Consider the following 20,362-nt stretch of genomic DNA (forward strand, 5'->3'; position numbering starts at 1 on the left):
ACAGTGTAAAATGTTGCAGGAAGGTGAAGAAGAATGAGGACTGAGAGAAGGCCACTGGATTTAACACTTAAAAGAGATTTCTGATAACCTTGAAGAAAAAAAAAAGCAGTTTCAGTTAGGCAGTAAGGTTGGAGTCAAGTGGTTGAGAAGTGAATGGGAGATGAGGAAGTAAAGGAAATCATTGTAGACTATCCCAAAGCATATTAGTATTAATATATTTTTTTCTGAATACTCTATTTTGGGGGAGCCATGTTATAGTACTATTTCTTTCTAAAATGTTAAACCAACTAAAACACCAAGATCCAATTTTTATAAACTGTCTAATCACACATGTCTATACTACTTATACTTGTACATTTTCCCTCTTGACTTAATATGCTTTTCATGTGATTAGATCCAGCCCATTTTTCTAGAATGTGTAGGTCTTTCTACATAACATTTAATGATCTATAAATTTAGTAAACATATCATCTGTCTTTAAGATATTGAAATATATAGTACTCTACAAAGATCTTTAAGCAACCAGAGCTAAAAAAAAAAAAAAAAGAATTTCTGGTTAAACTTTTAATTATACAGTCAATCATATAGCATATCCCTTGAAAATCCAACAGGTTAGTTGAACTATTACCATAAAATATATTTTTTAAAAAACCACCACTTAAAAAACAAAACAATGCTAAAAAATCAATTATATATTACATTCCAGTTTTAGTGACTAATATAGACAAAATGTTATCTTGAAAAATGAAAGCATTTAACCAAGATTCCAAACTTGGAGAGTAAAACAACCAACCTAAAAAGTTACATCTTAATATACTTTAAAAACTTAAATGAAGTAAACATTCACTTTAATTACAAGCTTTATGATATTTCAGTTCATCAAATTTGCTTTCTGTAAGGTCAACCTTACAGAAAAAAACTCAAATATAATTTCTACAGTGATGGATTTCAATCAAGAGTAATATTCTCTGCAGCATGGAAAATTAGAATTTAATTTGTTTTATCAGATTAACAATTTAATCTTACTTCTACTAAAATCTTTAAAGGAAAGAGTATGCTTACTTGTCAGGATTTTCCTTGGGTGCTGGAAATGACTGAGGATTCACATGAGCCAGTGTAATGAATTCATTCTTCTCCAAACTTCCAACCAGGATTCGGATTTTTGATTCCACCAAGCCCACCCTGAACAAATGCCACTTAGTATTACTAAAAGTCTGTTCACTTTTAAACAAAAATAAAAGTTAAGCAAAATGTACAGAAATAGAAGAATTATATTGAAAGCAGAAGTTAAGGTACTCTTTTAAAAAAGAATAACAAAAAAGCAGTTTAATGTACTCATTGTCCCAAGTAACTAAAGAAGTCAATAACTTTTAAGTACTCTACCTTAAAGGTCAGGAAATAATATCTACTCTCTTTCAAAAAATAAATAAAAAGCTTTACTTCAATCAGGAAATTCAAGATATTGAATTTTTGAGACAACCAGTCTTTGTTCTGGACCTTTAAGGAAAAGATTTTCACAAAGCAGTTTTAGAAATGACTAGTTATAAAGTGAACTGCAAGTAATAGCAAAAATCACAGTGCTAAGTAAAAAAAACTAAGAAGGTATTAGTGGCAGTTATGTGGCAACTAATCACTAAAAAAACAAACAAAACAAAAAGTGAGGCCTCATTCCAATGTCCTAGCAAAATATATGTCTCAAAAAAATTTCAAAGTCAAACTGAAAGGCTTACTGAGTTATTCTTCCTATCTAGTGTCCATTTTATTTTGATCTGTGCTTTATTTCAAAGGGTTATTTGGAAATTTATGGTTTCTTTTCTGTGAATCTTATCTTGTACTCACCATTCTAGTCGCTGCTTTTCTGTTGGTGCACTTGCTAGAAGTACAATATAATGCCTTTGAAGATAAAGACAATATGCTATTTATTTTATTTATATGTTTGGAGTTGGATATTCAAGCCACAATGCTATAAGCTTCCTTGAATTGTTCTAACTTTAGAACAGCTAGCCCAAAAACCATTGCAAAGTGAAAATCTCACCCTATGCACATTAATGGATTATATTTGTTTATAAATATTCCACAAGTGCTCAAACTACAGGACAGTTTAATTGCTTCTGAAAGAGATATACATTAACAGATTATGTTAAAAAAAATCATTTCAAAACAAGAAAACTAATATAAATTGTAGTGAGAGGAAAAATGATATGGCGTACCTTGTCCCCTCAAAACTGTTTAAAGGCTATTCATTCAAAGCACATTAAAATAAACTTGTTTGGGGGCAGCTAGGAGGAGTAGTGGATAAAGTACCAGCCCTGGAGTCAGGAGGACCTGAGTTCAAATCTGGTCTCAGACACTTCACACTTACTAGGCTTATGACCCTGGGCAAGTCACTTCACCCTAATCGCCTCACCAGTAAATAAATAAATAACTAACTAACTAAATAAATAAATAGACGAGCTTGTTTTAAAGGGACAATGAACAAAAATTCAGCGCTTTAGTCATAAACCTTATGATTATGGAGATTGTGCTAATAACCTAGTAAATGAACAGAGTTCAAGTATTTCTCAAATATTTTTAAAATCTGACCTAACATTTTAAAAACAGGCCTTACTTCAATCCAACAAAGCACAATTATATCCAATCCATAATGTGACCCAGATTACAGATAAAGGAAAATGCTTTTAAAATTAAAGAAAAACTCAAAAAGCTAAATTTAGAAGCTGATACCAAATTAATCTGAAAGAATATCTGGCTCCAAGTAGAATCGGTCACAATTTTCAAGTTTATTTTGACTGCCTCATCTTGACCAATTACCTTGTTTTTCCTTAAAGCCAAATTAATAAGCATTGAACTGCTCACTGACATGCATAACTGGTAACTTTTATTGAAGTTAGCCAACAATTTTTATTAATAAATTATAGAATAGCGATTGTTATAAGTGTTAGACACAAAACCAGTAAGTACAGCCTAGTCACCTCTGATTTGACTACTTGCTCTTCTCTCTAAAAGATTAGCTAAATAATGTTCTCACCTTTGTGTTAAATGGGATTAAAAATCTTTCAAAGTGGAAGAAAAAGGAAAATAAGAATACTTTAATAAGTTTAGCTGTATTCAGTCCATACTCTCTGCACTTATTTTTGCTGACAAAGCATTGCTGCCAATGGTTAAAAGAATCAATTTCAGCAAAGTTATCTGTGGCTTTAAAAAAAAAAGGCCAACCTGTTAACTTTACACACAGACACATGCTAGCAGCTCACTTATCCAGCAACTTCAACTAGGTGGAGAAAAACTAAACAAAACAAAAAACATCAAAACCAGTCTACCAAGTCTCTAAGCAGTCAAAAACAATTATTATAAAAAGCTACATGCTAAAGTTTATATACATATATATGTGGTTCCTAAAAGCTACCTTAGAACCTAATTGCTTTTCTTTATACATAATTATAAAAACTGGTCATATAGTTCCCCAACCCACTGTATGTTGATTAGATGGGAGATTACTAAAAGAAAAAAGGGAAAAAAAAACAGGGAGAAGGCAAATAGAAGATAAACCAAAATTTTTTACAGCATTTTATCTGGCTCACTATTTAAATCTTTATACATTTTACTATTTATTATACTGACTGTGCACTCACACTGTACCATAAATGCTTTAAGGCTTCCCTACCAAAGCTATATTTTTTTCATCTTTTTATCCTCAATGTTTTGTATACAGTAATTGCTTTAAAAGTGTGTTCACTGCATAGCTTCAGGGAGAAACTTCATATATGGGACAAATAGACCTACTATAATAAAAGACTATGACAATTTTGGTACTTTACATGATAAGATAACTGAAGTTCATAATGATGACTGTGAATCATCAAGGAAATGTTATAGTCCTATTTTTTAAAAGCAAGAATGTGCTTAATACCTTTTAAAATACATTTTAAATGATTGAAGGTTAATCTAAAGTTTGGTACTCAAACAGAATTTTAATACTAAAATTATATGGAAAATTGGCTTATTTTCTTAAATCTAATGCTGTTTAATAAATGAAGTACTACTACATAGTACTACAGCCATGCCACAAAACTAATATGCATTTCAATTTATACACTGCAAGAATGACAGAGCTGCAAACCTAAGTATAAATGGATACTAAATTAAATTTTAAAATGTTCTTTAGAATATAATTAGTCAGATGTTTAAAATTTTTGATAATAATCTTTGAGGGTAAATTTAAAAGTTTCTATGATGCTAAAAATTAGACATTCACACACTAAAGCATCAACCTTCCTTCCCCTACCTTTCCACAACCTAGACATACTGACCAAAGGAAAGGTGAATTTGTTCCCTCAACCTTCTCCAAAAAAAAATATTTTCGTCTTGAACATATATTAAATCCACAACCCAAATTTGGATGAAATCTCATTAGCCTAAAAAAGGGTAGAAATTACTTTGAAGTGGTAGCTATATCAGAATTACTTTTACTTTATATTAGAAATCATTCAAAACAGTTTACAAAAATGAAACCGAATTAAATGCTTGGCAAATGACTACATGAAGGACAGTCACTGGCAAATCAAAAACCTCCAAATAACATTTACACGTTAATGTTTTGGGCATTAGTTTGCTATCTTAAAATAAATAAAAAACAATAAAACTTTAAAAACCTGCAAATAAAAACCCTTGGATGAATCAAGAAAGTTACCATAAATGCATCTGATCTAATTAATGAAAAACTGACAAATTTTTGAACCCAGGGCTCAAAAGATTTTATGAAAAATTCAAATTAGAATTTAGAGTTGTGCCTATAGCCCAAATTACTGTATCTTTAGGTCACTGACGCTCACTTAAATCAGCTGCCACATCTCATACTGACAATTGTATACATCATTTAAAAATGTGTTAGTTTTTTTAAAAAATATAGCCTAATTTAATTTTTCATGACATGGTATTTACAAAGACTAACACACAATGGACTAATAATTACAAAATCTATTAAAACCTGCATGATTCCTCCATTGTTCCTTATTCTAATTACCTCTATAGAGATGTCTAGGTATCTAAAAAATTAAGTATAAAAGAACACATTTCATTTATCTATCTAGCTCAACCCCTCATCCCTTTCTTGCTAATTTTTTTTTTGCATATCGTTTTTTTTAACAAGCCCTTTCCGGGGGCAGCTAGGTGGCGCAGCGGATAGAGCACCAGCCCTGGAGTCAGGAGTACCCGAGTTCAAATCCGGCCTCAGACACTTAACACTTACTAGCTGTGTGACCTTGGGCAAGTCACTTAACCCCAATTGCCTCACTTAAAAAAAAAAAAGCCCTTTCCTTCACTGTTAGTGCTATTAGGCTATCTTAAATCTGAGGTAAAGTTAAAAGTTTTTCTCAAAGTTCTGTCTTTCTTAAAGATCTTAAAGAATTGAACCTCAGTATTATCACATGAGTGTAACTCAGCCCTTAATACATTAAGCTTAAAAACAATCTTGAGAATAGTCAAATGCCTTTCTGCTCTCAAAAATAATTTCATATAACGTACTAAACATTTCCAAGATACCACAAATCAAAACTATGACTTCACATTTGCATATATAACAAATGCTGACAACTTGGTTTCCTAGAAGTTTGTTTGTAAAAAAAGGAAACAATCTTGAACATTTCTGGGTGGTTTCCTTCAAATATAAACACTCGAATCTAATGAATAGTAAAAGTGTATGTAGTAAATTGTATTCTAAGACAACTGCAATAATGAAGGATGCTAGACAAATTTAGGTAATTTAACTATACTACAAGAAAGAAAAATTTAACTTTGCCTGTCTCTCATTATCTTGTATATTTAACTTTTTTTTTTACATATTCATAATAACTTGGGGACTATTTTGAAATAAAATTCCATAATAAAGAGTGTCTACAAACCTTACATCATTAAGAGATTCTTATTGTTAAATATTTCTAACTCTCAGCTCCCTTTGTAATAATGGATCTCTTCGGGGAAGAATACCAGAAGATGGGAGAAATTCTGTGTGATATAACTAGTACACTTGTCATGATTTTCAACACTCAAGTTTAGATCAAGATTGTTTATTATATATTTAAAATATATCCAAATCACCAACCTGATATGACATTTTCTGATTTAATAGATGAAAACAAATTACCATTACTCATTAAAAGTATACTTATTTGACACATATGCAGCAAAATAATATGAATGCTTTCAGATTGAATAATTTAGAAAAAGATAAATTATAACTAATTTTAAAAAGCTGCTACATAAAGTAAAACTTTAAAAGGGATCCCTGTCAATTTTTTTCAAACAAAAATTATCATTAAATGGTATATAGGTATTTAGGTTCTAAAGAAGAAAATATCAGTTTACTGCCTCCCAACTTGCATGATACAAACTAATTAGTCCAATTCTTGATACACTAAACTTACAAAGGGCAAATTTGAGTAAATGTGGTTCCTAAAGAAATTTGAGTGGCATCACTACATATTTATGATGAAGAATATTTTTTATTCTTCTGTTTTCAATTACTGTTCTGATTTGTACTGAATTAGAAAAAGCTGTACCTAAGCCTATATCAAACTTAAATGGTCCTCAACAGTAAAAAGGGAGAAAAACTCTATACACAAAGAAAATTTCTAAAGAAAAGGTAGAGATCATCAATATTATAAATTATTTAAATTGCCACTGATAACACAATCTTCCAAATGCAATCCCCAGAACACAATTCAAGTGCTCGATTACTGGTTTTTATTTTCATGCAAAAGGTACAGAAACAAAACACAGAGACATAATTATGGTCATCATTCATTTTTTTAATTGGGGAATAGCATATTAAAATCTTGCTTAGATTATTACATAACACAATCCAATACAAGATCAGATGGTTAGAAAACTTTCAAATGTTTAAAAAATTTTTTTGAAAAAAAAAAAAAGTGGGACTCTGGCAAAATTTCAGCTCAGGGCAAATAAAAATGCAGTCCATTTTTTTTTCCAAGTAAGATTTATTATAAAACTTACAATTTTCATCAAAATCAAATACAATTAAAATAGGCTTCTGACCTGTACTAAAAAGGTATTAAACCATTAAAGTTAAACATTTATGTTAAAAATATTAGGTCTTCTAGGTTCCTGGGAAAACTTCTTTTAAATATTTGAAGGGACTACCTTATTTTGAAAATATATGGATGGATAATGTTATAGCCTACTAACAACATTAACAGTTGGCTATGTATCGAGAAAATCAGCAAAATGTAATTTTACAAATTTAAGTGACTGTGATCTTTCCAAATATAAACTTTTAACAAGAACTTCTCCCCTCTAATAATCCTAGTTTTTCATTCTTTAATCAGCAACACATACCTTTCTAGTGGCCTAAAATATCCAGGTATTAAAAATCAGTAGAAAAACCACGTATTTAGCATTTCTCCTTCCGGCCAAATCACTAACAACAATTTTGACTCATTAAGTGATGTCTTCATTAATGAAAGCTAAATTATTTAGCAACAAATTATAAAGGCTAAATATTATCTTGAAAAGGAAGAGATGGTAAAAAAAGAAATACATCAACAAAAAGTGTTTGCTATTCTAAATAGCAGAGATTTACAGGAAAATGAGAACCTTCAAACCTAATTCTACTAGAAATGCTTGTCTAACAAAGTGTCACATATATCACTGTGAATATTAAGAAAGCAATGTCTGCCATGCCTTAAAATACATACTTGTACTTTTGAAAGAAGTTGGGAGCTTCAAAAAGTTTGGACCACTCTGCCTTACTCAGCAAAATTTCATCTGTGATAGCAAGACCTAAATTAAAGACATATTAAAACTTCTTTGCATACTTTGCTATAAATATTAGCAATCTGACAATTCAAAAACTTTTATACCACACGCATACATTATAATTCAACATAGTTACTAATTAAATTTACAAAGACTTTCTCATTTTAAACCTATTAATTATGGGGGGGAGCCACAAACATAATAATATACAAAATTTGGGGCTCATTACTAAATTAAATCAGTAACCAACAATAAGAGTAATATTCTAATACTTTTTATATAAACTCAAAAAATTGATGTTATCTAGCTTAGAGAGAAATAAATCAAGTATATTTCTTCACTTTCAAATTTTTCTTCATTAAAAAATGGTTATTGGAGACCTATGTATTCCCCATAAAGGGCAATACAAAGTAGAAAATCTTACTATATGTTTTGAATTTCATGGTAGTTTGGGAGTTCTTGATGCAAAATGGAAGGTAATATCCCCATTCTTGCCCAACTTCCTTCCTTAAGGGCTTTATCCTCCTGTTTCATTAGTCTCTGCCTGTGGAAGAGACTAGAAACTAATTCTACATGGCAACAATATATTATTAAGGTACTAAATATAGCCTACAAAAATCTATTAAAGACACTCCAATACCCATACAATATTTTAAAAATTACAATTTTTATGGTGTCAAGTCAAATACAAATTGTATAACTGAAAAATATAAAACATTACTCATTTAAGAAGTGAATTCTCTAGACTATACTGTAATCCTCTTGCAAAGTTCTAGTTTGGAAATTATCATTTTAACCAATATCATACAGCATAATGCTAGGATTAGAACAATATTTTAAACTTCTGTATATGAAGAAATGGGTAAGGATAAAAGAACTTACCTTGTTTAAACTCCTCAACCATGACCATCCGTGTAGAAACGGACACATTGTACGTAGAATTCTGTTGTGGGTATGCTGGTGTAATTATAGGCATAAGATGGTACCTATCACTGGGGTTTACCTATATATAACAACAGCCAATCAGTTTCTTCAAGTACACATGAAACAGAAATTTGGACTTTTATCCTTTGATAAACTGAATAATGATCAATTTTAACTGTATTCATTGTTGAAGGTAAAATCAAGAAAATGCAGTTAAGTAAGCCCTGTTTTGAAATTGTTTAAAGCACCAGAGAATAAATCTAACCTATCAGTTAAAAGTTCAATGTAAGTAAATGATCATGTTACACTAAATTCTTCAGGATGTATCCTGACATAGAATAACATTGAATGTTAGAAAGACTAATTTAATACGGTACCCTAAAGTAAGTTTTTTATAAATTGAAAAACTGAACTGTACTTTGGGTTCAACTAAAAGTTCATTTTCATAAAAATGCTTTATTAAAGACATCTGCTCATAAGCACTTTTATTAATCTACCTTTACACCATTAATAGGAACAAGGTACCTAAAATGAAAAGATAAACTTTGTGTATCCTAATTATTAGGCTTTTAGTATAATATTCAAAAATAAAACAAACCCTCCCCAACGAAACAAAGCAGGGGAGGGGGTAAAGAATTATTTTAGGCAAAAACTATACTTCCTAAAACATGCTTTAAGGCCTCCAAAGGAAAGTTTAAATATTTTTTAAAATAAAAATAAAAATTAGAGTCATGTTCTTAAACATATTCTATTGAATCAAAGAATGTAAGAACTAGAAGGAACAGAAATGATCCAGGCTAACACTTGAGTTTTACAGATGAGGAAATTGAGTCCCAAAGAAGACCTTGTTACTGGTTAAACAAAGAGTAAATGGCAGAAATCAGTACTAGAACTCAAGTCTCCTAACTCTCTAGATATCCATTACTTTGTTGTACCATACAATAAATTTTACATAAGAGATCTAAGAAATATTTAATGCATACTACTCATGTTAGTTTTGCCTTTTAAAAATGCTGATAGTATTATTTAAGGACCTAGTTCTAGATTTAATGCTGAGGAGGTGTATTGTCATTATCTCAAATGTAAGAGTCTGAATTACAATTCAATTCATTTACCCATGAAGTTTGAAAGCTTTAAAACATAATTAGCCTTGGGCAGCTAGGTGGCGCAGTGGATAGAGCACCAGCCATGGAGTCAGGAGGACCCGAGTTCAAATTTGGCCTCAGAAACTTAACACTTACTAGCTGTGTGACCCTGGGCAAGTCACTTAACCCCAATTGCCTCACCTCCCCGCCCCAAAAAAACATAATTAGCCTTTTCTGATCAAGAAAAATAGAAAAAAAATAATTTTAGATACAGTGATAAGACCAGCAAAAGCAATACTGGCACAAGATAAAATGTCCATAAACCCATTAAGTTGTGAGTGATTTCAAAAATCAATTAAATCTCTCATTCTGAGATCCTGAATTTTATTTTTCTTTCAAATGAAAAAATATCAAAATTAATATTTTCTCAGTTGTGATGGTAACACCCAAAAAGAACTACAATTAAAGCTATTCCTCAATTCAAATACATGAAATGCGATTTACAGAAATTCAAACCAACTGTAACAATTATATCACGGATAGTTAAAATGGTACTTCTTGAAAGTGGTCACATACTAAATGATTCTGCCAACAGCTTTTGTATTACAAATCAGTTTTAACAAAATGTTTACATGAAATAAATACAGGGAATATTTTTAGTAGCCTTTTATTTTGTTTTCTTATGCACAGTTGCCCACACAACTTTTACTTACATAGTTAATAATCGTATGATTAAATATATATTGTAGGTTGCAAATCTGTTACTGAAGTCAGTATATTCAGCTAGATAATATATATTCTTAAGAATGTTTTTTCACAGGGTACAAAGTAATAATGTCCTATAAATTATAGGACAATTACAGCTGATGTTAATAATGAAGAAAATATAATTGTTGAAACAATTGCCAATAGCCAGCTACATCCATAAATATCTAAAACATGAAGTCTCCATTGAGTTTCTTTAAGCAGTTGATTTTACTTTTTACTGTACAGTGTGGAATTTATAGGGGAAAAAATAATACACTAACCCTTGGGTCCCATACAGGCAAATTAAGATTGCATTCTTCAGGTTGTTTCAATAGCACTGGATTTGGCCATTCCCTGTTTAAAAAGATTGTAGCACTTGATAAGACTATTGGATATTACCATCTATACTTTTTTTTAATAACAAAGTATTTTGTGAAATGTGATCCTTCTTCATTTTGCCCTCTTGACAAATCAATAGATGAAAGACTTTTATTCTTTTTATTCTTTTTATTCTTTTTTCTTCAAGTTAAAGTCTATGTAAGGCGCCTTCTTTCTAAACTATAGAATCACAACATCATTTGAAAAATGTCCCATATTGCAGCCCTGAAATAGTTGGTAAAGCCATTATATAGTAATAACAATCAGCTCTATTGTAAAATATCTTGAAATATTCTTCAGATCAAACTCAACCATGAAACAAGGGAAACCCACCCCTTTGAAAGAGAATCCATTCTTTATTCTACCCCAATCCCTATGCAACTGGAGAAATAATACCTAAGGCAGCATGATCAATTATAAAAAAAACTACATGCAATAAACAAAGGATTCTACACTAAGATGCTTAAGATGATGTAGCATTAACAACTGAATGAAATATAGTGCTTTGTCTATGTGGTGGGATCATTTCTTTCAAGTCAGATACTTCAAAATTAGCTACAAATATTAGCCCATTTAATGGCTAGACAGAGGGCATTTCTAAGACTTATCAGCACTGTTATGAAAACTTTAGAAGTATTTGACTTAAAATTTAAAATGTGTTTCATTCTAAATGAGTAGGAAACAAGTGATTAAACAAAAATGCCAGAGGATAAACCCCATTGTCTAGATCAATAGAAGTACTTTAGGGAAATGGTGAAAATTATCAGTTTATTTTTAAAAATGCAATGGAATAGTAACTACTTTTCTTATGCATTAAACATTTTGAAAATTTTAAAATTCAAGTCACTATGTCCATCCATAAAGACAAAGTAATTAAAGACACTAGTCAGGATTTCTTTTTAAAAATGTTTACAAGATTTGCACATTTTAAAAGGTGGAAAATTTTACTGACTATCAGAGCAGCAAATCTAGGATGTCATGAAATTGTTCTTTTTGCATATATTTGTGAATGTATTCTTCTTATATGCTTCTTGTGTATGTTATACATCAATATTTTATTGGAAACAACTGATTAACTGAGTGCTCCCCAAAGTATATACATCTTTAGGTTCCAAAATGGAGAAAAGAAGGGGAAGGATTTCTGAAAAAGTTAATGGATATTCCAAGGTACCATTTTTATTTGATTAAATGTGACATTCAGGTTAAAATGAAAGTGAGAGTTTGTCTGGAGATTACTTAGTATTAAAATAATGTATACTATATTGCTAACCTGTCATCCTTTTTAGGGGGAATAGGAATTGGCAAAGGGAAATGAAATGGGGCTTAGCTTTACTCTTTAAAAAATATATGTGTGTGTGTGTATATATATATATCTATATGTATATGTATAGAGATATATAGATATAACCTATATCAGATTACCTGCTGTCTAGGGGAGGGGGGAGGGAGGGAGAAAAATCTGAAATTGTAAAGCATGTATAAACAAAAGTTGAGAACTATCTTTACATGTAACGGAAAAAATAAAATACCTCATACATTTAAAAAAAAAAAAAAGAGTATACCACACTATAAAAAAAAAATAACAGAGTGGGCAGCCAGGTGGCACAGTGGATAGACCACTGGCCCTGGATTCAGTAGAACCTGAGTTCAAATCCAGCCTCAGACACTTAACACTGACTAGCTGTGTAACGCTAGGCAAGTCACTTAACCCCAATTGTCTCACCATATATATATATATATAAAAATAAATAAAAAAACAAATTCTGGGTCGCCATTAAACTAAACTGTTAATTATGTCCAATTTTAAAATCTGGAACCAGCTGCAGAAGTGTCATAGAAATAAGACTAAACTTCAGTGTCTACAATCAATTTTATTTTAATATAATCTAAAAACATACCATTTAGAAAATACCAAGAAAAATTTATGTACAAGAGTTGATGCTATTGCATTTGGATAAAGCTGGCAAGTTCTTGCTACTAGCATAGCCCAGGAAACACCACCGAGGAAACCTAATATATTGGAATAGATGTTGTGGCCTGTTGATAAGGGAAAAACAAAAAGTAAGTTACTGGGGAACAAAGCACACATCATTTTAATTAGCTACCTAGCAAATTCTGAACTCACGTTTGGCCCAAAGTTTGATAGCTCTCAGAGTTAACCTGAAGTTGTCAATGTTTGGTACTAGATGTAAAATTTCGTCGGTTACCCTGCAACCTAATGAACAAAAGGGAGGGAAAAAACACATTTCAGATGATCAAAAGTTCATTTTAAAATCTCATGTGCATTTATTCAAATTTTCCTAGGCTCATAACTAAAACAAATTAAAAAGTCTTATTATATTATTTTATATAATGTCAAGTAAAACACAAGTTTAGAAGATGATATAACCCCAGAAAAAAACCTAACACATTGGATACTGTCCATAAAATATGGGGGGGGGGGGGGAACTACTGAGCTTCGTGTTTCACTTCATAACTGACACTCATTATTCCCAATAGGAAATATTAACTATAAATAACACATCAACTAAATAAGTCAACATATTTAAGTTATTAAGAATAATGTGCAGGGCAGCTAGGTGGCGTAGTGGATAGAGCACCGGCCCTGGAGTAAGGAGTATGTGAGTTCAAATCCAGACTCAGACACTTAACACTTACTAGCTGTGTGACCCTGGGCAAGTCACTTAACCCCAATTACCTCACTTAAAAAAAAATGTAATTGGGAAACATTTAACAAAATAACTAAAAACCCCCCCAAAAAACAAGAATAATGTGTGAGGCGGCTAGGTGGCACAGTGGATAAAGCGCCGGCCCTAGATTCAGGAGTACCTAAGTTTAAATCCAGCCTCAGACACTTGACACTTACTAGCTGTGTGACCCTGGGCAAGTCGCTTAACCCCCACTGCCCCGCAAAAATAAGAAAAAAAAAAAAGAATAATGTGCTTACATTACTGTACAAATACTTTAATTCATCATCTAAATTAAAGATAACAGTATATTAAATCCTTTATTTTCAGAAAAATAAACTAGACATCAAGTTTTTAAGTATATCATACTAGACACATCCTTAAACCTTGTATACTAATGCAGCCTCATGCAAATAGTGAATAATTCAAGATAAGACTCAACTATTAATGCAACAGAAAAGCTCAAAGAACTTTATTTCTTATTTGACAAGAAAAATTGATACTGTGTAAGTGTTTCACATACCATTAAGACTTCTTATGCATCTAATATCTAAATTTTTTAGTAGACTGTCATCACGTAGGTCCAAATCTTCAGGAATAGTCTGCAGTGCTAATCTTGCAAACAAAATATCAATCTAAATGAAAACAAAAAATAATCATTCCACACCTGTCAAACCACAGACTTTTGTTAAGAAGGTAATTTCAGGAATACATAGAAAATGATTCTTCTGGATGTTTGTGCTATCTCTTGACATAATAACCCTGATAATGTCCCTACACAGATAGTGTTAAAACATAGTAATGTGTGGTTCAAATCATACCTGTAATATTTCTAATTCTGATCATATTTAGCTAATTCATTTGAGTCTGTGTACATAAAATTATCTGTGCCAGTTTCATTTCATTGGTGAGTATATTACCAAAAATATTTCATAGATTGCTTATTGATTAAAAATAGGAAAACAATGTTTTATAGATGGGGAGGGGAAAGAATCTTGGGGATGGTAAAAAATTTAAAACATTCCTATCCTTGCTTTTAGCACACTATCCTATTTGCCATGAATTAAATGCTAATCCAAGTAGTAGGGAGTCAAACATGTTAAAATATGTAAGATTAGGGAACTATAACCATTTCAAGATAAGATTAGATCTACACATTGAAACATAGCAAATTATTGCTAATAATAAGAATTTTAATCTACAAATTTACCTTAAAGACTTCTAACCAATGCAAATGAACAGAGAATAACAGAAGTTACTTTAAAGAGTATTTATTAGGAAAAGTGGGGATAAAGCATGGGTGAAATTGACAAATACATGTTAGAAAAGAAATACTCTTTCCAAATATAAAATACTACATTCATTCTTCTGTAGCCAGTCACACAATTTCTATAATGTAGGATATATCAACAAATAACCAGACATCTGACAGTGTAAAATACAAAGAAGTATTTAAGATAGGGAGATGGTAGAGATTACTTAAGGGAAAAAGTTTCCATCTCAAAACTCAATCCCAAAGAAAGAGGAATTCAGTAAAATATCCTTTCAAAGGGAGTTGTATATCCACTTTGCTTGTTTCATTTTTCTGCAACATTAGAAAACCTTTAGAACAGAATACCATAGAACTTTAGACAGGGGACAGTGTAGTACAAAAGACAATGATCTAGAAAATAAAATATTTATGTATAAACACACTCAGCCAGTCTAATGGCTAGATGATTAGTCTAGAAGTCAGAAATTCAAGGGTTCCTGTTCAGTCTCCCAAACATCCTAGCTATGTGACCATGCACATGTATTAAGTTCTCTTTGCCCCAAGGAAATTCTTTAAAGCTGAACTGCTGATCAGCAAAAAGGGTTACACCAATGAAATCACTGGTTGAAGGAAGAAAACTACTCCCATGGAAGGACCTATAATTAGCAAGGGCAGAGCTATCCTAAGACCCCTACATCTTTACCTTAATGTGTACTAGGGAGCTAAGAAGTTCATTTTAAGCTCTTCCCAATATAGCTTATTTCTAAATAAAGTGAATAATTAGTTATAGCAATATCCCATTTAAACAGCAAGGCTACAAGCACTCCTAGTGATTTCCCACTTTCTTTTTTTTTGCAAGGCAATGAGGGTTAAGTGACTTGCCCAGGGTCACACAGCTAATAAGTGTCAAGTATCTGAGGCCGAATTTGAACTCAGGTCCTCTTGAATCCAAGGCTGATTATCCACTGCGCCACCTAACTGCCCTGATTTCTCACTTTCAAAGTCCTCGCCAATACCTTTTCCAAACCAAGAACAATAATTTGGAAGTATGACTGAAACTTTTGATAAAAACATTTACTTCAAATAAGGTGAACTTGTTATTTTCATGTACTCAAATACTTTTAGGTTTAGTTGGGAAAACTTGTTTGATTTTCTTCTGTTTAAGGGGTGAATAATTTGGAAGTATGACTGAAACTTTTGATAAAAACATTTACTTCAAATAAGGTGAACTTGTTATTTTCATGTACTCAAATACTTAAGGGGTGAGGGGAGTGAGGGAATAGATGTAATTCCATTGTTTAGAGAACTCCAAGTAAAACTCCCTCTACCAAAGCAGCTCAGTAGGTTATCTATAATTTACTGTAATCAACTGACATGGGAACTAAGAGGTTAAGTAACTTGATCAGGATCACACAACCATTAAGTGTTCCCATGCTTGGAATTCACTCTTTTCCCACTGCCACCTCTCAGAATCTCTGGTTTCCTTCAGAGTTCTGTTGAAGTGTCACCTTATAAATGAATCCTTTCTTAATTTCCCTAGACTAGTGGTTTTAAATGGTAGTTCAGAAGGTATACTGTGAAATTCTTTCCTACACATCAAGACTTCACTCCCCCTCCCAACTACACTTTATTACCTACTCTTCTTGGTTCGATATTGGGTAGAAAATGAAGTCCCACATAGAAGGAACAGTCAGAAGATCAGTTTGGCAAGATCACAGTATGTGTGATGGGGAACTAAAATGTAATGTTAGTCAGAGTGCAAAAAATTTTCAATGTTAAACATCATTATTTGATCCTAGAAGCAACAGGATATAACTGGAATTCATTAGGTAAAAGGGAAGGGTGGGGGGAATGTTAGGCTGAAATCATGGTTTTCTAATATTTCAGAGAATGAGGAATGAAAGATGACACTGAGGTTATGAACCTGAGGTGAGTGGGATGATGGTGTTACGCATGACTCCAACATCAAAGTTCAGAACTGGGACAGGTATGATGGAAAAAATAATAAGCTCTCTATTTTGAGATAATTTGAGTTTCTTAAAATGTGAGGAAGAGAGGTTCAGAAGGGGATAGAGGCAGACCAGTCCTATTAAATTTAATGTATAAAACTTTTAAATGGAAGAAGTTCACATGACCTCCTTTCCATTCTTTGGAAATGATTGCTAAATTCATTTAAAATTTTTTGTTTAAAAGTCATTGTTAACTCTGGACATGGAAATTTAAAGTGAGTGAGGAAGGTAGGACTCACACTTTCAGGGGTTGAGAAGTAAGAGTAGAAGCACAAATGTAGACAGTTTGTTCTAGGAGTTTAGTTGTAAACAGGAGGAAAGATATAGGACAACAACTTGAGGGGACAGAAGAGCTTTGGGGAAAAGATTGATTAAGATAGTAAGAAAGGAACCAATGGATAAGGAGAGATTAAAGATGGAGGAGGAGGACAATTATTTTGGGGGCAATCCAATGGAGAGGAAAACATGTGATAGGATTAAGGGTTTTATGTAGAGATCAGCCTTGGAAGAAGATCACAAATGATGTCCAAGCTTGGGTCAAGGTGCAGAATGGGGAACAGGGAACTCACAACAAATGTCCTCTATTCTCTCAGTATATTACGAGGTGAAAGCTTCAGCTGAGAGGATAAGGAAAATACACCGTGTGGGAGGCTTTCAGGGAGGAGAGATTTATGATAGTTTCTGTAACAAGCCTAAGAGAAATCAATTATGGAAGAATACAAAGATTGTCTTGTTATATGGATAAAATAAGAATAGGTAATACAAATTTGTAACTTACCTAGTTAGCAAGGTTGCAAGATTTTTTTCTAGCTTAGCTATGTAGTACACAGGTAAGAATGGAGGATAAAAAAGTAATCCATGATTGGGGTTAACAAGGCATGAGGTGCAATTCAATAAGATATAGAAAGGGATTCAAGTATATAAAATATTACAGAATTGACATAGTTCAGTAAAGGGTTGAGCCCAGGAAGGGAAGATGATATAGCCAGAACAAAGGTGATGGCCTGAGCAAGTAATGAAGGGTGGTAAAAGTAGAAGTCACAGTAAAGACAAAGAATAGATGTTAGGCAAGAAAGACATTGGACAGAGTTAGAATGATAGAAGGTTATGATTTGTTTTTTTTTAGTGAGACAATTGGGGTTAAGTGACTTGTCCAGGGTCACACAGCTAGTAAGTGTTAAGTGTCTGAGGCTGGATTTGAACCCAGGTACTCCTGACTCCAGGGCCGGTGCTCTATCCACTGCGCCACCTAGCTGCCCCAGAAGGTTATGATTTAATAAAAGAACTGCAGAGTTCTTGATCACAGAAATAGAACTATGAGTGATGACAAGATCACAAGTTAGACCAATTCTGTGTGTGAAAGAGGTAAAGTATAGAAGTTATAAGAGTTAAATAGACTGAGGAACTGGGAGGTTAGGGGGCTTGAGGAAATATCAACATTTAAGTTGACAACCTTTACTCTAAGTAGGACTCAGTATGGCAAAGAAGTCTGTAAAGGAAGAACTGACATCACTGAGATAGGAAGACAGGTAACCAGGAAGGGCCAGTCAACAGTCACCAAGATCTGGATTGGGTGATGAATTTGGATAGCATGAACCCTAAAAGAGGAGAGGCTGCTGAGTGATGACAATAGGAGGATTATAAGCAGCAATGAGGAGCAAAGAATATTACAAAGGGCACTACAGGAACCTGTAGTGTCTAGAGCATGAGAAAACATATAACTGAAAAGGATGGACAGAGATGTACCAATATTCAGGGCAAACCAGGTTTCAGTAAATAAATGCTACAGTCCAGAAAGGACCTCTAGAGAAAAAAGTGTAAAGTGAAAGGAAGCTTACTAATTATGGTAAAGGAGTTCTAGAAGACACAATGCAAAGAGTGAGTAGAGTTGGTCTGGAATACTGTAGGCCCAGAGTTGAGGTGGGTGGCAATAAGGGAACAGGAAGTAGAGTGTAAGGGGATAGAAGGTTTACTCTTATAGAGGAAAGAATTCAGCAATCACCAATCACTGGGATTAGGAGAGTAAAAGTTAACAAAAATTTGCTAATATAGGAAGAAAATACAGTATAGGAACAAAGCAACCAACTGCATTTTCCTATTATTATTTCTGGCCATACTTTATTAGTTCTTAAATAAAAGTATTCATGTTACAAAGAAAAAAACAAGATATCTCTGTAAATTAAGCAGTAACTGTCACGATTTAATAAACCTGTTTTAAAACTATACAGACTGGGCAGTTAGGTGGTGCAGTAGATAAAGCACTGGCCCTGGATTCAAGAGGCCCTGAGTTTAAATCCGGCCTCAGACACTTGACACTTACTAGCTGTGTGACCCTGGGCAAGTCACTTAACCCTCACTGCCCCATACCAAAAACAAACAAAAAAAAACCCCCCAAAACTATACAGACAACCTTCAGTGTTATATTGTAAACAGTTAAGTAATATTTCTTGTCTTCTATTGTCAATAGCTTTCACAGTAGATTAGTATCTGAAGAATCATAAGAGATATAGATAGAATGTAAACTCTTTGACTACTTCATTGTTGTCTTTATATCGTCAATGCTTGGAACATAGTAGATACTTAAAATCTTGATTTATCACCCAAAGGACAATAAAAAAGCATGTAAGTGCATAAAGGACATTGTCAAAGAAATGTCTGGGAAGAAAAAAAGATGAGTTCATTATGTATGTTGGAAGAGCAAAAGATAATCCATGTTTCACTTGCATCTCTGTGATACAAGAGGGCAGCTACACAAGTCATTCCACAATTGATGAATGGTCAAAAGATATGAACAGGAAATTTTCAGACAAAGAAATCAAAGCTATCGATAATCATATGAAAAAATCTCTAGATCATGATTGATCAGAGAAATGCAAATTAAAACAACTCTGAGGTATCATCTCACACCTAGCATAGTGGCAAATATAACAAAAACGGAAAATATCAGATGTTGATGGGGATGTGGGGAAGCTGAGATGCTAATCCACTGTTGGTGGAGTTGTGAACTGATCCAACCATTCTGGAGAGCAATTTAGAACTATGCTCAAAGGGACATCAAACTGTGAATACCTTTTAACCCAGCAATACCACTGCTAGGTTTATATCCCAAAAACCCCCCAAAAGAGAAAAAAACCTATTTGTACAAAAATATTTATAGCAGCTCTTTTTGTGGTGGCTAAGAATTGGAAATCAAAGGAATGCCCATCAATTGGGGAATGGTTAAACAAACTGTGGTATATAATGGAGATGGAATATTATTGTGCTATAAGAAACAACAAGCAGAATGATTTCAGAAAGGCCTGGAAAGACTTGTATGAAGTGGTGTATTGTGAAGTGAGCAGAACCAAGAACACTGTACACAGAGACGGCAATATTGTTTGATGAAGAACTGTGAATGACTTGACTATTCACAACAATACAACTGATCCAAGACAATCCCAAAGGACTACTGATGAAACATACTATCCACCTCCAAAGAAAGGACTGATATTAATGGAACAGACTGAA

The 20,362-nt window shown here is 32.6% G+C and overlaps 1 protein-coding gene across 7 annotated transcripts in view; it reads right to left on the minus strand.

Moving 5' to 3' along the window:
• PAPOLA (poly(A) polymerase alpha) overlaps window positions 1-20,362 on the minus strand; it is a 77,689-nt gene that overhangs the window by 31,529 nt on the left and 25,798 nt on the right. For all 7 annotated transcript variants that reach the window (XR_006355045.1, XM_043989411.1, XM_043989410.1 and 4 more), the window contains exons 7-14: window positions 14,118-14,229; window positions 13,033-13,122; window positions 12,806-12,944; window positions 10,811-10,883; window positions 8,656-8,776; window positions 7,713-7,797; window positions 1,840-1,893; window positions 1,063-1,182 (exon numbers count right to left, since the gene is read on the minus strand). Coding sequence is in view for 6 of the 7 variants with exons in the window: in XM_043989411.1 (XP_043845346.1) it covers window positions 1,063-1,182; window positions 1,840-1,893; window positions 7,713-7,797; window positions 8,656-8,776; window positions 10,811-10,883; window positions 12,806-12,944; window positions 13,033-13,122; window positions 14,118-14,229 (794 nt within the window). In the remaining variant the exon portion in view is untranslated. The remainder of the gene's footprint in view (window positions 1-1,062; window positions 1,183-1,839; window positions 1,894-7,712; window positions 7,798-8,655; window positions 8,777-10,810; window positions 10,884-12,805; window positions 12,945-13,032; window positions 13,123-14,117; window positions 14,230-20,362) is intronic.

The sequence above is a fragment of the Dromiciops gliroides genome, chromosome 2 (genome assembly GCF_019393635.1).
Source record: "Dromiciops gliroides isolate mDroGli1 chromosome 2, mDroGli1.pri, whole genome shotgun sequence".
NCBI classification, from domain to species: Eukaryota; Metazoa; Chordata; class Mammalia; order Microbiotheria; family Microbiotheriidae; genus Dromiciops; species Dromiciops gliroides.